The sequence below is a fragment of the Solanum stenotomum genome, chromosome 7 (assembly GCF_019186545.1).
Source record: "Solanum stenotomum isolate F172 chromosome 7, ASM1918654v1, whole genome shotgun sequence".
Taxonomy (NCBI): Eukaryota; Viridiplantae; Streptophyta; class Magnoliopsida; order Solanales; family Solanaceae; genus Solanum; species Solanum stenotomum.
This window is the reverse complement of record NC_064288.1, coordinates 2,116,033-2,134,308: the sequence shown is the minus strand read 5'-3', so window position 1 is coordinate 2,134,308 and position 18,276 is coordinate 2,116,033. Positions and strand designations below refer to the sequence as shown.

General features: G+C 28.9%; 2 protein-coding genes across 2 annotated transcripts in view; one reads left to right on the top strand and one right to left on the bottom strand.

Moving 5' to 3' along the window:
- LOC125871081 (60S ribosomal protein L18-2) overlaps window positions 1-18,276 on the bottom strand; it is a 271,584-nt gene that overhangs the window by 150,341 nt on the left and 102,967 nt on the right. The window lies entirely within an intron of this gene.
- On the top strand, window positions 15,764-17,294 carry LOC125871067 (LRR receptor-like serine/threonine-protein kinase ERL1). The gene has a single exon (XM_049551655.1). The coding sequence runs from the start codon at window positions 15,969-15,971 to the stop codon at window positions 17,148-17,150; it is 1,182 nt and encodes a 393-aa protein (XP_049407612.1). The 5' UTR covers window positions 15,764-15,968; the 3' UTR covers window positions 17,151-17,294.

Sequence of the window (18,276 nt, the reverse complement as noted above, 5' to 3'; positions counted from 1 at the left end):
TTATTTCTAAAGTTTCGAGGTAGGTGTGTGTGTAATCTTGTCCTGAAATCATGATATGAAGTTTAAGTTTGTGGACGTCCAAATGCAAGTTGTCCTTTGATTTTACATACACAAGTTTCATCTTTATAATACCATGACAACAATTTAAAAAGTCTGGTTTGACAGGGTTTCAAATCATTATCATGATTTAAATTTGAAATTTTATTTGAATATGTAATTTAAAGCTCAAAAATTATACGTAAACATGAAAAATCTACAATTTGTGTTCTTTTCAATCAAATACATATGCAGTAGTTGAACTACTTAATAATTTTGTCATAGGTCAGTCCCAGCTTTACTATGACTTTTTTTTCATCTGTTTGAATCTTGAAATTCAAAGGGTGTTACATAAATTAAAACGGAGAAAATTTATGTAAACACCAACTGCTTCTCTAGTCATGGCCCTCAAGGCCTCAACAATGACAGTGTTGAAAGAACCATTGTACCATTCTGGCTAAATATATAAATATATTTTGCTGACTTGCATGCATTAACAACTCCAACTCTCCATTATGATTAGAAAGCGATAAGGTAAATTTCACATATGGTCACATAACTATCATTTATTTTCACAAAAATCATTTAACTATTTTCTCTAACACAAAAATCACTAAAACTTTGAGATACTATAAGTCTAAAAAGTTACCAAGCCGGAAAATGCTAAACTTTCAGATGCTAACTCTTTTTTAAAAATTAATTACTATATATATGTGTTTTAAATATATTTTAAAGACATCATTCTTTTTTTTCTTTTTTTTCCTACAACCTTAAAATTGGAAGTGAGAAATGTTTACTATTCGAGCAACTCTCTCTTGTCTTAAAGACACCATTCTATTAATGGTGAGAGAGACCTAAAAGACCAAAAGGAAAGAACCATATATAGGCTACTACACCAAAAATGATCTTTCGCGACAATTAATTAACGGGAATAGTTTAATTGTAGCTAAATATATTTTTTAAGTGACCGTTAACACTCTTTGTAAATGTCCCTAAAGTCTACAACAACACTGGATTCAATGACAATTAACTAATGCCGGTAAAAGACTTTAGTATTCTTTATTGATATACATATTTATTACCGCTAAAAGATGTTTCTGTTATAGCGGATCCGGCCTTGACAATATTTGTAAAAGAAGTGATCAGCCATGTGTATATTGCTTAAGTCTATGTATGTAGTAAATTAAGTAGAGAAAAAGGAGGGTTGGGTACTGACTACAATGGGAAATATTGGCCTAATTTTGAGTAAATGAGAGTTATAATTAAGCATCACTAACAGTTGTATGAAAAAGACATGATACCTAAGTTTTATAAATATTGAGACATTCCCATTTTCCCTTCTTTTTCACTCTTTTCTTGGTACAAATAACTAGTCTGTACTCTATACAAATATAGGTTCACTCATTATCCTATCTCAAATTGTAAAATAACTTAATGGTCCATGCATACTCTTTATTATATACTGCAAATTATTAAGATGATATAATTAATGATGCCCTGTTGGTTGTTGGGGTGGTGCCTATCTACAAATGCATTTACTCATTCAACCATTGTCCTAATTATAATGCCTAATGGATGACTTATATTTAATAACTTAATGGTCCTAATTGATGACTTATATTTAATAAGGATGACTCTTGTTATTTACTGCTTCTTAATTCTTACATCAAGTCAATAATAAACAACTATTCTTGGACAGAGGGAGTAGTATATATAAATGTGTATATGTTCATCTAATGGATATGAGTGTACTTACTGTCTTTGACTTGAATTATTTTTTACTTATGTACGATCAATCGAATTTTAATTAATATATACCTTATATATCTTAATCGTAGCATGCACCAATAATCGTCATAAATTAATTGCTAATATGAGTGTTACTTGTACTTATGATATAATAAAAGAAAAATTCTGAAATCACCTCTACATTTATAAGAACATGGAAAGAATTCATGAAGAGTTGAATATAATATATATATATATATATATATATAGAGAGAGAGAGAGAGTGAGAGAGAGAGTGAGAGAGAGAGAGAGAGTAGTTGTGCTTATAGAAAGTTACCATCATCTTCCTTTTTCTGTTGTGCAATAGTACACAATTGTTGAGCATACCAAAATAAAAATGTATATCTTCAGTGAAGTATATATACATTAGCATATATATGAGTATTTACTGACAAGGATCGTGTTGGAGTGGTAAATAATTATTAATCTTTAACTAGAAGTCTCAAATTTAAATCCTTTTAAATACGGAGTGATTTTTATTAGAAAACGCTTTACCTCAAAATAATTTGTTTATCAAACATTTTTTTAGTGTAATATTTGCTTCTGGATCTTCTCTTTTGCCTCAGTGGTGTTAGATGAGGATATTAATGTCATGGTATACTGTCTTATAATACAAGCTATACGTAAATAAATAAATAAAGTCGATTTATATCTAGTAGCCATGAACAAACTCCCTACTAAAGCCAACCACTTCACCAACTGTCTTATCATAGGAGATCTTTAAGAAAATATTATTATTATTCATGCCCCGCCTCAAAAACTTTAATTTTCAAATAAAATAAATATGTCATGTCTCCCAAAGGCACTATAGGTCATGATAAATATTTACTTACCTAAACTATTTATGTCAAATCAATAAATGAAAAACATATATATAGTATCAATTGAATTACCTGGAATTAATCATTGAGATAAGAAAGTCGCAATAACGATTGAATTACAATATATAAGGGAGAAGTTGAAAACATTCAAACAAATAAAGTCATGATGTTATTATTTATGTCAAATCAATAAATGAAAAACATATACTCTCTCTGTCCTAATTTATTTTTGAGAGTCAAACAATTTAAGTTTGACTGAGAATTTGCTCTGGAATCTTCAATTTTTTAAAAATGAAATTTATATATTTGTAAACTACATAAAAAGTACTATAAGTCTCAATAATTGATAATTCAAAATAATTAAAAGATATATGAAAAAATTACGGTAAAAGATCGACTTGTTTGAATCTCGAAATCCGAAATAATATTATTACCTGATTTTTAACTGCTAAAGTTAATAGACTTGTTTTCGTTTCAGGCTTATCACCACCAAAAATAAAAAACATCTCTTGGTTTGGTGGCTTATTATTATACTAGATATAGGACACCGTGCCAGCACGGGGCCCAATATATATTATTATTTTATTTTAATTTATGTCATATTATAAAATTTGAGAAGTTATTGAAATTTTTATATGATTTTAAAAATATTTTAAATTGTTAGCTATAATGATTTGTAGTACTTTTTTTTAACATAATTTTGAAAATAATATTTATTACTCTCTTTGTTCTAATTTATGTGGCAGATGCATAATTTCAAATATTAACCCTTTTTTATATGTCTCTTTAATATATTAAGTTGTTAATTATTGCATTTTTTAGTACATTTTGAACCTAATTTTTTAATAATATATGTTATTTGCCATGTCCCAATTTATGTGGCATTAATTGATAGATTTGTTGGAGTCGAGAGATTTATTTTGTTAATTATTGTAATTTATAGTTTCTTTTTCGTCAATTTCAAACAATATATGTTGTTAATTGATAGATTTTTTGGAGTGGACTATTTTTTTATAATTATTGTGATTTATTGTTTCTTTTTCGTCAATTTCAAACAATATATGTTTATTATATAATCCATTTTATGTGGTACCAATAGAATCTAGAGAGTCAATTAAATTTTTTATATAAGTTTTAAATAATTAAGCTATTAATTATTGTAATGTATAGTATTACTTATATTATTTTTAAATATATTTAAATATTATATCTTAGGTTTTTTATCCTAATTTATATGGCATTGATAGAATTTAAAGTGTGAAATAATTGTTAATTATTGCAATAGATAATATGGAGTATTTAAGTCATTTATAGTATAGTAATTAATATATAATATGTAGTATTTAAGTGGAAGGTGGTGGGGCCCACTTAAATAGTTTGGTAAATATATTGGATATTAATAGTGATTTATAGTATAGTAATTAATAATATATAATATGTAGTATTTAAGTGGAAGGAGGTGGGGCCCACTTATATATTTTATATAGTAAGTATTGGACATTTGTAATGATTTTATTGGAACAATGGTAGTAAATCTTAGACTCTTCTAATATATAGTAATTAAAAAAAATAATTAGCCAATCTTCCTTTTTAACTTTGCAGTTGACACTATCGAATTATTCAAGAACATACAAATATTATAATTCTTTATAAAAAGATTTTAAAAAAGAGAGAGAAAAAGAGATGTGCAAGGAATAATTGAATAGGACATTGTTGCACTTTGGGACACATAATATTATCATAAATAAATTCTACCATATCTTTGTTAATTTATGAACACAAAAGCTTATTGTCTGATACTCTATTAAAGTCATGACTGTTAAGACAGGATGACCAATTTCTATTTGAAAAAGTCATATATCATTACTCTATAATAGTATACGTTAGTTGTGACATAAAAGTGATTATTTAGTCGTACTAAAACATAAGAATTTAACTTCAAATTTGTGATTTTAATTTTTAAAACTTAAAAAAAAAAAACATAATTTTAAATTTTGGTAGAAAAAAAACTCATGATCAATATGAAGAGATTGTTTATTTCATGTGAAGGATTATATCAATGAATATTTAGTTACTGTTGTTGCTGAATTTTTTTACCATTAAGTCTTTGCAAAATTTTATATATTTGAATGTTTATAATGACATGCATATAATCACACGAATTAATTTATACTAAGAAAATGGAGATACACAATTTGTTCATGTGACACTTTAGATATATTGATAATTTGTTTCTAAATCTAACCTACAATTTGTTCATTAGGAAAAATTGCAAGAATTTGAGAAGTTTAAATAATTTTGACAAATTATGAAGTTTTTATATTTTATAAAAAAAAAAGTATGACTTTTTAAATTCAAATTACATGTCTAAATCAATTTTTTCCTTTAAATTAATGTGATTTCAAATTACAGGAACTGTTTTTTTAATAAAAAAAATAAAATAATAAGAAGAGAGTTATTTAAATGTGTTGAAATGCAAATCTTTTTCCCTTTCTGTTTTTTTTATACATATATTTGATGACTTGAGTCCCAAGACTTTGACCAACATGTCACTGTATGCAACTACTTTGACTTTAAAAAATTACTAACAATTTTAGTTAAAAAAAAAAATTAAAAGATGAAAGAGGGAATTTGCAGAGACCAAAAAGGGACAAGAGAAAGAAGTTGATGGAAGCATCTCCAGCTAAGCTGTGCGTACTACAATAATAACATACAAATACAGTTCGAAAAGAATAATATTTACGTAGCTTTATTTCTATCTCGTAAATCATAATGGTTGTTTTCGATAAATTATTTACTTCCATTCACATCTTATTACGGTATTCTTTCCATAATTTTTCTCTTGTTGTGTCAACTTGAAATGTAACTTCTTCATTTTTCTTTTTTTTATATAGTGTGTATCATTTAGAGGAAATCTCAATAAATTTGTCATTTAACTCGATTTCAGAATAACATAAGTATGCACAATTGATTATTTAAAATTGTATAAAGCTAAATAAATATGTATTTACGTCTTATGTGAGATATACTTGAATTTGAACTAGTATGTATTATGTCATATAGGGTACATATTAATGGAGTCCGAAACCAAAAGGGCAACAATTTTTTTCAAAAATTTCAAAAGGGCAACTCAATTAATTATGAAATCAAAAGGGTAACAATTTTTAACACCGTTTAAATTAGATTTTCTAAAACGAGGCTCAAATTTCAATGAGCCTTACAAGGCTCAAATTCCAATGAGCCTTGTAAGGCTTAGCCGCCAATGAGCCTTACAAGGCTCAGCCACCAATGAGCCTTGCAGGGTTTTTTTAAAAAAAAAATATTCTCGTTTTATTTTCTTGTTTGTTAAAAGTCTAATAATAATAATACATAGTTGTTGATATGATGCATAAAGGTAGTTTAGACCTTATGGCTAGCCATTACTTTGTGGTTTTTCAAACGAACTAAATCCAATAGTTTAGACTTTATTTACTACTTAGTTGATATTTTTTTTTCTTCAACTTTTTTTATGTGAAATTATAATTTGGTTTATTCACTTGAAGAATGATAAAATTCAGCCTTCTTTAGTCATACTTTATTTTGGTGGAAATGCCTTATTGATGAATATGTTGAAAACATGAGAAAAATTATACTTCATATCAAGGTAAAAAAAATAATATACTCTTTAAATAATTTATAGTAAACATGAACCATGCATATATGTTGGAGTTCGAAAACTTCAATTTTTTATATATATAATTTGTAAAAGGGATAAGGGTCTGAAAAACACCTCAACTTTGATCGGATTTGATGTTGCGATACCAAACTTTCATAAGGACCTATTACCTCCCTAGACTATTTAATACCGTAATTTTTACCCATAAACTATTTAATAGTGTATTTTAAAGGTATATATGTGCCCACGTGGACACATTACTATTTATAATTTTGCATTATTTTTTATGCCCACGTGAACAAATATATATGTTTAAAATATGGTATTAAATAGTTTAGGGAGGTAATAGGTCCTTATGAAAGTTTAGTAACGCAACAGCAAATTCGACCAAAGTTGGGGTATTTTTCAAACTCTTATCCCTTTGTAAAAACTTGATAGAACATATAAGGGACATGATAGAAAATATAAAAGACAACACTTCTAGGAGATTGAGTTTTTCGACGGTAAACAATATACTCTTTAAATAATTTATAGAATATTTTATTTATATTAAATTATATGTTAATGATTTACATCTTATTCCAGGATGACATGTCACAAAATCAAAATGATGATGAAGTTGGACCTTCAAAACAATATGTATGTTGTTATAATCGATAAATTTTAAATTTTGACATTTATAAAATATTAATAGAATTCAGTAATAAATAAAATTTGGCAGGACATCAACAACCCTCGAAGAACAACAAGGCCACACATACCCACCACCTGTGCAACCGGTAGACATAAACAACAACAACAACTGCATCAAGACAAACGATAATCTCTAGAAGTGTTGTCTTTTATATTTTCTATCATGTCCCTTATATGTTCTATCAAGTTTTTACAAATTTTATATATATATAATTGAAGTTTTCGAACTCCAACATATATGCATGGTTCATGTTTACTATAAATTATTTGAAGAGTATATTGTTTTTTTTTTACCTTGATATGAAGTATAATTTTTCTCATGTTTCAACATATTCATCAATAGGGCATTTCCACCAAAATAAAGTATGACTAAAGAAGGCTGAATTTTATCATTCTTCAAGTGAATAAACCAAATTATAATTTCACATAAAAAAGTTGAAGAAAAAAAAATATCAACTAAGTAGTAAATAAGGTCTAAACTATTGGACTTAGTTTGTTTGAAAAGCCACAAAGTAAGGGCTAGCAATAAGGTCTAAATTATCTTTATGCATCATATCAACAACTATGTATTATTATTATTATTAGACTTTTAACAAACAAGAAAATAAAACGAGAATATTTTTTTTTAAAAAAAGAAAAACCTACAAGGCTCATTGGAATTTGAGCCTTGTAAGGCTCATTGAAATTTGAGCCTCGTTTTAGAAAACCTAATTTAAACGGTGTTAAAAATTGTTACCCTTTTGGTTTCATATCGATTCGTGTACTACTTGTATCTATTTGTTCAACTTTATACTTTTTTGTCCCTAATTACTTGTCCATTTTTTAATTAAGAAAACAATGATTGAGATAGTGAGTTTATCATTTTATCCCTATTAATTATGAAGTGGATGAATTAAAAATTTAAGATTTTCAAAAAATTCTACCTTTTTAAAAATTAATTAATTAAGGTATAATAGGTAAAAAGAATTGACATTTCTTAATTTGTCAAATTGACAAGTAGAAAAGAAAAATTGGACAAGTAATTAATAACAAAGAGAGTACAAATTAAAATGTCTAATTATGCACGCCAAAAATTAAAGAATATATTAAAACCAGATCCCGACACATTTTTTGTATTATGTCAATTTATTACTCATAATTGATTTGGTTACGAAAAAGAACTGCCACGTGTGGTCCTTGTTGGAATAACCTTTTAGAAATCCTGATGATCTGTCACTCCGAACTTGAGGCTCGGACAATGGTTTGGCCTTCCAACCCACGACCCTAATAAAACAAACCAAAAACCCAACCATATTATAACTAAAATTAACCACACAAAAAATGAAAAACGGAATTCTAATTCCACACAAAAGAAAAGAAAAAGATTTTACTCTATTAATATTCTATTATTCTATCTGTTTTAATTTATATGACATTATTATTTTATTAATATGTCTAAATTAGGGATAACATAATTTTACAAATCTTAAAATTTTCATTTTATTTCTTAACTTAGTGTCTCTAGCAGCTTAAAATTTGATTTTGTCTTGTCTCCCTCAAATCAATTCACTAATTAACCCCATTTTGCCATTTCACAATTTGTTGGATAATTCAGAGAACTTATAAAAATGCCTTATTTTTTGAGGTAGATTCAAAATATAAAGTTAAGGTACCAACGGTTGGAGAATTATTGGATAAACTAGGAGTAGAGTATTGATATAATATAGTTACATTTTTACAACTTAATTAGTTGCTATTTATTACTAGCTAGTTGACTTTTAGATATATTGAAATATTATTAAGTTCATTGTATCATATATTGGTCAATGGCCAAAACCGACCTACAATAACTACTTTTTATCTCTCAACAACGACAAGGCTATAGAAGATCATGTGACATTCATTTACTACTCCACCTCCCCAAAACAAATAAAGGGCCGTATATCAGAGCTCGGAGCTAGTAGTTCGTATGTAAGTTTGGTTTAACAAATAATATTTGTGTTTGTAAATTCATATAGATATTAAATTTAGAATTTAATTACTATCAATAATTATCATTATAAAATTCACAATTTATAAATTTTAAATTTTAATTTTACACAAATAGAATACAATGCCTTCAATCAACCAATGAAGCAACGTTTTGTTTGAATAAGGTATTGTCTTTATTAATTACTACAATAAAAGAAATTTCCAAAACTAATCCCTGTGTTTTTAATGATAGAGAAGAGAATTTAAGTAACTTGAGATTCTATTACAGTTCATTTGATTTACTTGATTTGATGAATTTCCATGTCTTTTCAATGCATACGAAATTCGAGTTAAAGTTATTGATTCATTTCTTTGTATATATTCATAAGGCATTTTATTTTTATTTAGGGAAAAGGGTCAAAAATTATTTTGGATCGTTCAAAATAGGCCCAACTTTGTCCTTCGTATGTTGCCTTCGTCGTTAGGAAACTAGTTCTAAAAATAACCTTCAATACCTAATCAAATAATTTAAAAATACTCTTACCAACAATTGTTTCATAATAAAAGGAAATGAGATATTTTTTTCCTAGTTATTTTAATTTTTATTTTGGTGGTGGGGTGGGGGTTGAATTTGTGATAATTAGTATAATAATAACATGGGAAATTAAGTAATATAAAGACTTCCATTTTAGCAAATAAAAATTGATGATATATAATTTATTTTTGCTTCTGGTAATTCCTTAGGCATTAGGTGTGAATTTATTATTTATGACTATGAAATCAGATATTTTTTCTTATTTAACTATTTTAAAACTTAATAATTATGTATTTATTTTTCTAACTCTAGGAATGAAACAATAAAAAGATCAAATTCAATTATACTTTGGCATATTATATATATTACATAGGGTCACTTAATGTCTTTCAAGATTTCAATCGAAGGGTGTACTAATTTTGAAAGGATATAGTAGAATAAACATTTAATTGGAAAAGTTAATATTGGTAATTAAACTTTATATTACATAAATTTGGCATTGTATAAAAATTATCATTTATAAAAGCAAATGTAACCTCATAATTTTCCATATATCTTTTTTTGCTCAAGTCTTTACCATTAAAAATATTTATCTCAAATTTTAAATGAAGGATAAAATTACTCCACATTTCAAATAGTTTAGCATAAAATTTGACTCATTTTTCTTAATTTTGGAGTAACCGTTAGTAAGAATAATATTTTTGAGTATTTAACTGGTACGTTGAAGGATATTTTTGAGTCTTAATTATTTCGAATATTTACTTTTTGCGCTTTTTCCTTCTTTCTATAATATATTCATTAGTGTTGTTGGTTAATATAAAATGCAATAAGTTTTGATGAAAGACAAGAATTGAAGGTGTGAAATGGATGTTGGAGTAGTTCTTTTTAGTGAATAGGGAATTGCATGCAATGGTGAGAGTGATGTAAGAATGGGAAATATATGTACATTGGAATAACAAAAAGAAGTTTTGTAGTGTTTTGAGGAAGATAGACGAGAAGGAGAAGGAACCACTCACATATATAGAGAGAGAGAGAGAGCCTTGACGATATTTCTGTTCCAATTTATATATGTAGTTTAATTAATCAGGCACAAAATTAGAATAAAAATTTGAAACTTGTAGTTTAAAATAAGTCATAAATGTTTGTTTTTGTGATCGATTATAAATTACTTGGTTAAGGATAAAATTTATATACAGGATTGTCGGTGCACTCTGAAGAATTCATGATTTGTATATGTTTCAGATCGGTGAGAGGGAGTGTGAAATAAGGATTGATTGATTTCACCGTATCCATCGTAGCCAACCCCATCAATCTATTGTCAGAGGTCAACTGTTTCTCCCTCTCTCAAGATTACAATCCTTATCGAGTCGGGAAAGAATGAGTAGTGGTCAGAGAATCGGGCAATGGCCCTCTTGGATTCAATAGGACCAGGAATAGGTAAGTTAGTATCGATCTGATAAAATTGACTAGATAAAAAAAAAAAGTGTATCAAACGGGACATGCATGTGCATTGCTCAGATCTCTATGAAGCACAAAAAAAGGAAAAAAGAAAGAGGATATATATATGGCACTCATGACTCAATGACCAATATATTGGCCTAACTTTGAGTAAAGTAAATGAGAGGAAGGAAGAAAGCAAGCAAGCATCACTTGTCTATATATATATATAGCTGGATGATAGAGACATGATACCTAAGTTCAACTTGTCCTGTTTGAGTATTCCTCTGTAAAATTCAGGCTCATGATGCTTATTGCTATCCAAATTTGTTAGTCCCAAAAATAATGGTGGTCCACACCTTCCTTGATATTAGATGATGCCCAGGTTGTTGGGCTTGGTGTGGTCTCCCTCTCTACATATATATATATATATGGACCATGAAAACAATGGATCATGGTTAACAGACTTTTGTAAAAGAGATATTAATTGATCCATATATGTTTATTGAGAAAAAAGTACAGTTAAATTTATTATGAAGTTAAGGGCACGTGTCTTAATTTAATTCGTTTAAGTTCGGATTTTAGCTGTTAAAATATGTTCGATAAGGAATTAAGTGAAAGCAAATAAAGAAAGTAAATAAAATGAGTAAAGAGAATCGTATGAAGCAATAAAGTTTCGATGATATGTGTTTGCACTGGATCCAGAGATGTTGGAATGTTGTACGTTGATATTAGATTTGAAGACGTTTATATATATATATAGTAATCGTTGAGTGCTAAAACTTGGTAAAATATAGAAAGTTTAGACTACCAAGAATATCAGTATATTGATTTTGGTATTGTTTAGAATTTAACCCTTCACAAATTACAAATATGTTAGAATTACTATTTATAGACAAGGAAGTTAATATATTAACCAATAGAAAAACTTCACCATGCCCTATATTACTACACCCAATAGTAATTAATATTCCACATGGGAATCCCATCAGATATTAGTTGTGTCAGTTAATATTCTTCTATTTTTGGCAGAATATCGTACGAATTTATCTAGAGTGCTACATGTCCTTTTGCTATACCATTGGGATACGAGTCCTTTTTATGTCCTTGAGCCACGAGTTCCCACCTTTTTTCTGATGAATGACTTTGGTAATAGGCCGGTTGGTCGAACTTATGGAATATGCCTTTAAATCGAGCATTCTTTCTCAAATACACTCCACCTATCTTATGTGTCACGTGTTCTCCCATCATCCTACCACATACACAAGCTCCTTTTACCCAATACAATCTCCTTGGCGAAATTCTTCTTAGAAAAGCTAGATCAACTATATATCAACTTGATTTTATATAACAATCGATGTCAGTACGACTACTGTAAAAGGGCGTACGTGTATCAACAAGTAGTGGTATATGGTTTATATATGGTTATTTGAAACCTTATATATCGTAACACACATTGCACACAACATACATAATTCTTACACAATTGTGCAAAATAGTAGTGGATGTGTATTCATACAACGCTGATCGACTTATAATTTTAGACCACCTCTACATTAATGGAACAATTAAGAATTTGAATAACACAAATAACGTTTTCGACGAGCCAATTTTTATCAATAATTTGCCATTATAGGAGTAGTAAATTATGCAAAATGAGTAGTAATGGTTTATATTTTAATTTAGCTTGGTCGATATACAAGAATTTTACGTACCTACATTAATAAATCATACATGGACATGAGACAAGTCATTTTATTTGACAAACGACAAATATATAATTAAGACCTGAGATGTGAAGTCGTCTTTATTTTGTACTAATATTTCTCTAACCCATCAGTGCTTGTAGATGAGGATATTATTGTGTCTTTGCGTATTGTCTTCTACCACAAGCTATGTAATAATTATTATTATAAATAAAAGTAGATTTGTACTATATTATAAACAAAATTTAATTATACGCAAGGCCCAACCACTTCCCAATCATCAACTTGGTCATACATGAAATTTATTCACAAATATAGAAAATGTCCCATATCTCAATAGTATTCAAATTAACAAAAAGTATATAAACATTATTATACCTTGGAAGAAGAAAAAAGAGGCTACATGAAGAATAATGGAATAAGACACTGTTGCACTTTAGGACACATAAATAGTAAATCATTAGTAAAAGGAATTAAAGGGAAGATAATCGAAAATTAAATATCACATCATACTAAAATTCAGTGTAGACAAACAAATATTAAGTGTTTATTTTCATTTGTCCTAGCTTTGATGGACACGGTTACCTGATACATGTTGTTGGTGGGAGGTGACAGTATTCTTATAAAATTAATTGAGAGTGCAAAAATTGACCCGAACACTACTATCATTAAAAATATATATATATATATCACATCATACTATTAAAGTATTAGAAATTTTATTGATTCTGCAGGTCTTCCTCCATAACTTTATACTATGCATGAAAAGGCCAATGTTCTCTAAAGTCACTATTATAAATGACTCACTACTCTATAATATATATATAAATATTTATATATATATGTTAGGCATTATTATTATTATTATTTATATTAGTCATAAGAATCTATTTGATGTGACTTTGAATTTTTATCACTTGTTATTTATTTAATAATTCTTGAATTATCACTTTCAACAAACTCCGTAATTTGCTGTTAGCTCTTTTTACTTTTTCCTATTTCATCAATTTACATTAATCAGGCAAATGTAATTAATTATGAAAATAATATTTGACGTAGCAAATATATGCTCAGTATTTACCTAAAACAGCGAGAGTATAAAAATATTACAATACATAGTTGCGTTATTCTTAATTTATTCTTGTACTAAACAATAATCAAACTTTTTTATAACAATATTTTGTTATCATGCTCCAGCATTTTTTTATATATATATTATGTTGTATAATATGTTTTCCATAACATTATATCTCTATACACACTAAATAATCTCTATTTTTTCATTGAAATTTTCAATAAAATATGTTTTATGGTTATTTCTAGTATTTTGATGAGAATCTATTAATTTCTCACAAAGTATTTTTTGAGTGAACTGATTCGATGAAAATTATAAGACAGAAAACTCATGCTTTATAACACAAATTTCTCGTCAAGTGCCCCGATCACAACATGGGGCCATAAAAATCTTACCCGAAAAGACCAAACGTAGATTCGGGTTACTTAACATGAGGGGCATGTGGAAATGCTAACACTTTTTTACTTTCAGTTATTTCTACGACTTGACTCCCAAAGACTTTGACGCTATTTATGTCATTTATTTACTATTAAAAGAAATGGATGAGTATTTGAATTTTGAGGTGACCAAAAAGGACAAGAGGAAGAAATTGAATTGTTTTACTTTACCCTATAAGCTTTTAAATTAGTCTCATATTTTGAAGGCCTAGCTAGGTTCCTATTTAACAAAGCTAGAGAGTTCTTTTTTCTTTTCGGATGTGCGCGCATATAATAAATCTTGTTTCAGTATAATAATTTTTAAATTATATTAAATAAGTTTACGTAATAACTCAATCGAGAAAGTAGGTAGAGACTAGTCCTATTACAACTATTATGTCTACTTTTTTAAATTTGAAACTTATTTTTGTTGTTGTGATTAGATGAAATTTAACTCCATTTTATAGAGTATACTAGATTTAGAAGTCCATGCTAATACAGACTCGATATATATTATTTTTTTAAAATTTAGGTGACTTGGATTAAAGTCCAACTGATTTTTAATATGATTTGTAAATATTCTAAGCTACGACTTATTGTAATTGTTAGTACTATTGCTATTTATAATTATTTTATGCAATTTTTAAATACGTAAAAGCCTAAAAGAATAAGATAATCAAATTAAGTTAAGGAAACCACAAAAAAATTACCAACTATTCTTGAAATACCAAAGCAGGCATGTTGATTTGCTCTGACACTTGAAACTGCCTTTATAATGACAAGCAAGCATACCAATTTTCTAAATAATAAAAATTTCAAGTACCAAAGCAAATTTTCTCCATCATAAATTAAAAATTTCGATCCGTTCAAGTCTTGAATATGAAAAAAACTCTTATTAAAAGTGCTGTTAAAATTAGTAAGACTCTAATAAAATATCATATATCGAATAGAAACCAACAAAAAATTTGGTACCGAGAACTAAAATTTAGTCTTCTAAGAGGAAAAACTACTAGCTATAAGGTTTTAGTATTTTACATTAATTGATGCAATTCCATAAAATGTTACTGAATTAACAAACAAAATATAAATAGTGAAAAATGTACTCTCTTTGTCTGATATAAAAGAACAAGCACAAAGGGTATCGTGGTACTCGTCCTAATCATCATAAAAAAAACCCGAGCCTGATGATCTGTCACTCCAAACTTAAGCTCGGACTATACATATAGGTTCGGATTACAGCTTGCTCACCCATACCACATAAATAAACAAAACAAAACAAACAAAAATCCTAGTACCTTATTCTTTTTAAGAAAAAAAACAATTTCACATTAACCATAACAAAAATCAACCACAAAAAAAATAATCAAAAACACAAAAAATATTTTATTAGTTTTTTCTATTATTTTCCCTTTCCAATTAAATTGAAATTCGCATCGAGAAATTTTACGTATTTTCTAACAAATGCAATTCTATATTAAAAGAGTACTTATTACTCCATCGCATCGTCTTTGTGGATGTAACAGAAAAACATTAACTGACTGGTAGCTCTGCTCATTGCTCTGTTTTCTTCCTCACCAAAACCATATAGAGTATTCTCCAACAAGATTCAAATCAGAAAATTAAAACTTTTTTTTTTCCATTTGTTAGCAGTTGCTTTTCTCAGAAGCCACTCATTTTCTCCGTATATCAACTTCTTCTTTTTCATGCTGTAGCCATTAAAGCTTCCACCTATCTCCACACGAGAACTCGTTTGCTTCTCACGGAAAAGCAATACCCAAAGTCTCTACTTTTTTCCCCTTATATAAACCCCCATTTTAATTTTACTCTCTCTTCACCTCTGCAACAATTAATTAATCATGAGGTTTTTGTTGTTCATATTTCTGTTTCATGTTTTTGTTGTTCAACAATGTGGTGCAATGCTTCACCCCATTGATTTCTTGGCTTTACAAGCGATTCGTAAAACCCTCAATGATTTACCCGGTTCGAATTTTTTCTCTTCTTGGGATTTTACTTCCGACCCATGTAGCTTCGCCGGAGTTTATTGCGCTGGTGATAAAGTGATCGCATTGAATCTGGGTGACCCGAGAGCCGGGTCGCCGGGTCTAACCGGAAGATTAAACCCGGCTATTGGGAAACTCTCTGCTTTAGCTGAGTTCACTGTCGTCCCCGGTAAGGTATTCGGAGTATTGCCGGAAAGTTTTTCACAGTTGAACAACTTAAGATTTCTCGGAGTTAGTCGAAATTTTCTATCTGGACGGATTCCGGCGGGTTTAGGTAAACTCCGGCGACTTCAAACTCTTGATCTTAGTTTCAATCAGCTCACCGGAAACATCCCATGGGCCATCGGAACACTCCCGGCGCTCAACAACGTCATTCTCTGTCACAACCATTTATCCGGTTCAGTACCGCCTTTCGTATCCCTTAGATTAACCCGGCTCGATATCAAACACAATGCCCTTTCCGGTTCGCTATTGCCAATTTCACTTCCTTTTTCACTTCAATACCTCTCAATGTCATCGAACCAGTTAACCGGTCCGGTCGACCATTTACTAACTCGGTTAAACCGGTTAAACTATCTCGACCTTAGTATAAACCGGTTCACCGGTTGTATCCCGGGGAACTTATTTAGATTTCCGATAGCAAATCTTCAGCTACAAAGAAACCAATTCACCGGTCGAATTTACCCGGCCGGTTTAGTAACAATTCCGGTTGTGGACCTTAGCTTCAACCGGTTTTACGGCGAAATATCGCCATTGTTCTCCGGTGTACAGATTTTATATATGAATAACAACCGGTTCATGGGTCAGGTTCCGGGGATCATGGTAGACCGGTTGTTATCGGCTAATATACATGTTTTGTATTTGCAACATAATTTTCTAACCGGAATAGCTATCAATCCGGCCGCAGAAATTCCGGTTCGAAGTTCATTGTGTTTGCAGTATAATTGCATGGTTTTGCCGGTTCAGACCCCTTGCCCATTGAAAGCCGGGAAGCAGAAGTCCCGGCCCACGGCTCAGTGTGGGCAATGGAAGGGGTAAAATAGACAAATCACAAGTATATTTTTGTTTTAATTATGGTTTTGGAGGATTCATTGATTAATTTTGAAATTAAAGGGTAAAAAAAATATATGGATAAAGAAGAAAAAATTAGAGTAAAAAAGGGTAAGAATTTTAAGTTTAGTTATTTGTATGTTATTTTGGTATTTCTTGTAATTAGATATACTGATTTACCTTATTATTAAATATATTGCAAATTTCTTGTTTTTTTTTTTTTTTGGTTCTTATTTTGTAAAATGTTGCTTTATGGGGTTTTCTTTTCCTTTTTATTCCTGTTTACAACAGCCTTATTGTTCTGATAAAAGTGAAGTTTTTAGGGATATACAGTGTATCTTTTTCCTGTTTTTAGGAAATTATATGTGATATACAGAGATTGTATACAGCCAAAATACAGCTGCACCAGCATATCTCTGTTCTTTGTGGTACTAAACTAGGGGAGACTTGTTTTTTTCTTTCTTTAAAATATATTCTTTCAGTTTCCTTTTCCTAGCTTAGTACTTTTGGAATTTGTGGTATGTAACGTATATTGTAATTAAGATTGTGTTAGTAACTAGTAAGGTTAAAATAAATTTAAAAAATCATGAAAAATTTGAAGTCAAAAGCTTGTGAAGGAGTACATAAGAAGGGGATATTGGGTTATATTAACATGAAATAGAGGAAGTAGTTTGAAGGGTAAGGGTAATTAACAACAACAATATTATCCATTATAGGAGTAAGGAAGGGTAGTGTGTACTATTGTGTGAAAGATAAAAAAGTTGTTTTTTATAGATTCTCGACTCTAATAAAATATATTAAAATCAAGTATAAAAAGATATGGAATATTGAAGTAGTCAGACTCATACAAAATATAATGAAGAAGAAAACAAGTAGTTGTTAACCAATCTGTATTAGTAAAACACTTAAATAGTAACTTTAAAATGTTTTGACTATAATCAGAATTATGCTATTTCAGATGCATGCCTCAGATTTTCAGATTTAGATGAATTGATCATGGATTGTTGAGTGTCAGTCACTTCAACCTTCAATCAGATCGAACAGCCATTAAAAACGATAGAAATTTTAAATAAAACGGAAAGAAACTAAATGGAGTCACGTGGATAATCTCTTG

What these genes read in the sequence shown, in the direction of transcription:
- LOC125871067 (XM_049551655.1), top strand. Translation starts at nt 15,969, where the DNA reads ATGAGGTTTTTGTTGTTCATATTTCTGTTTCATGTTTTTGTTGTTCAA.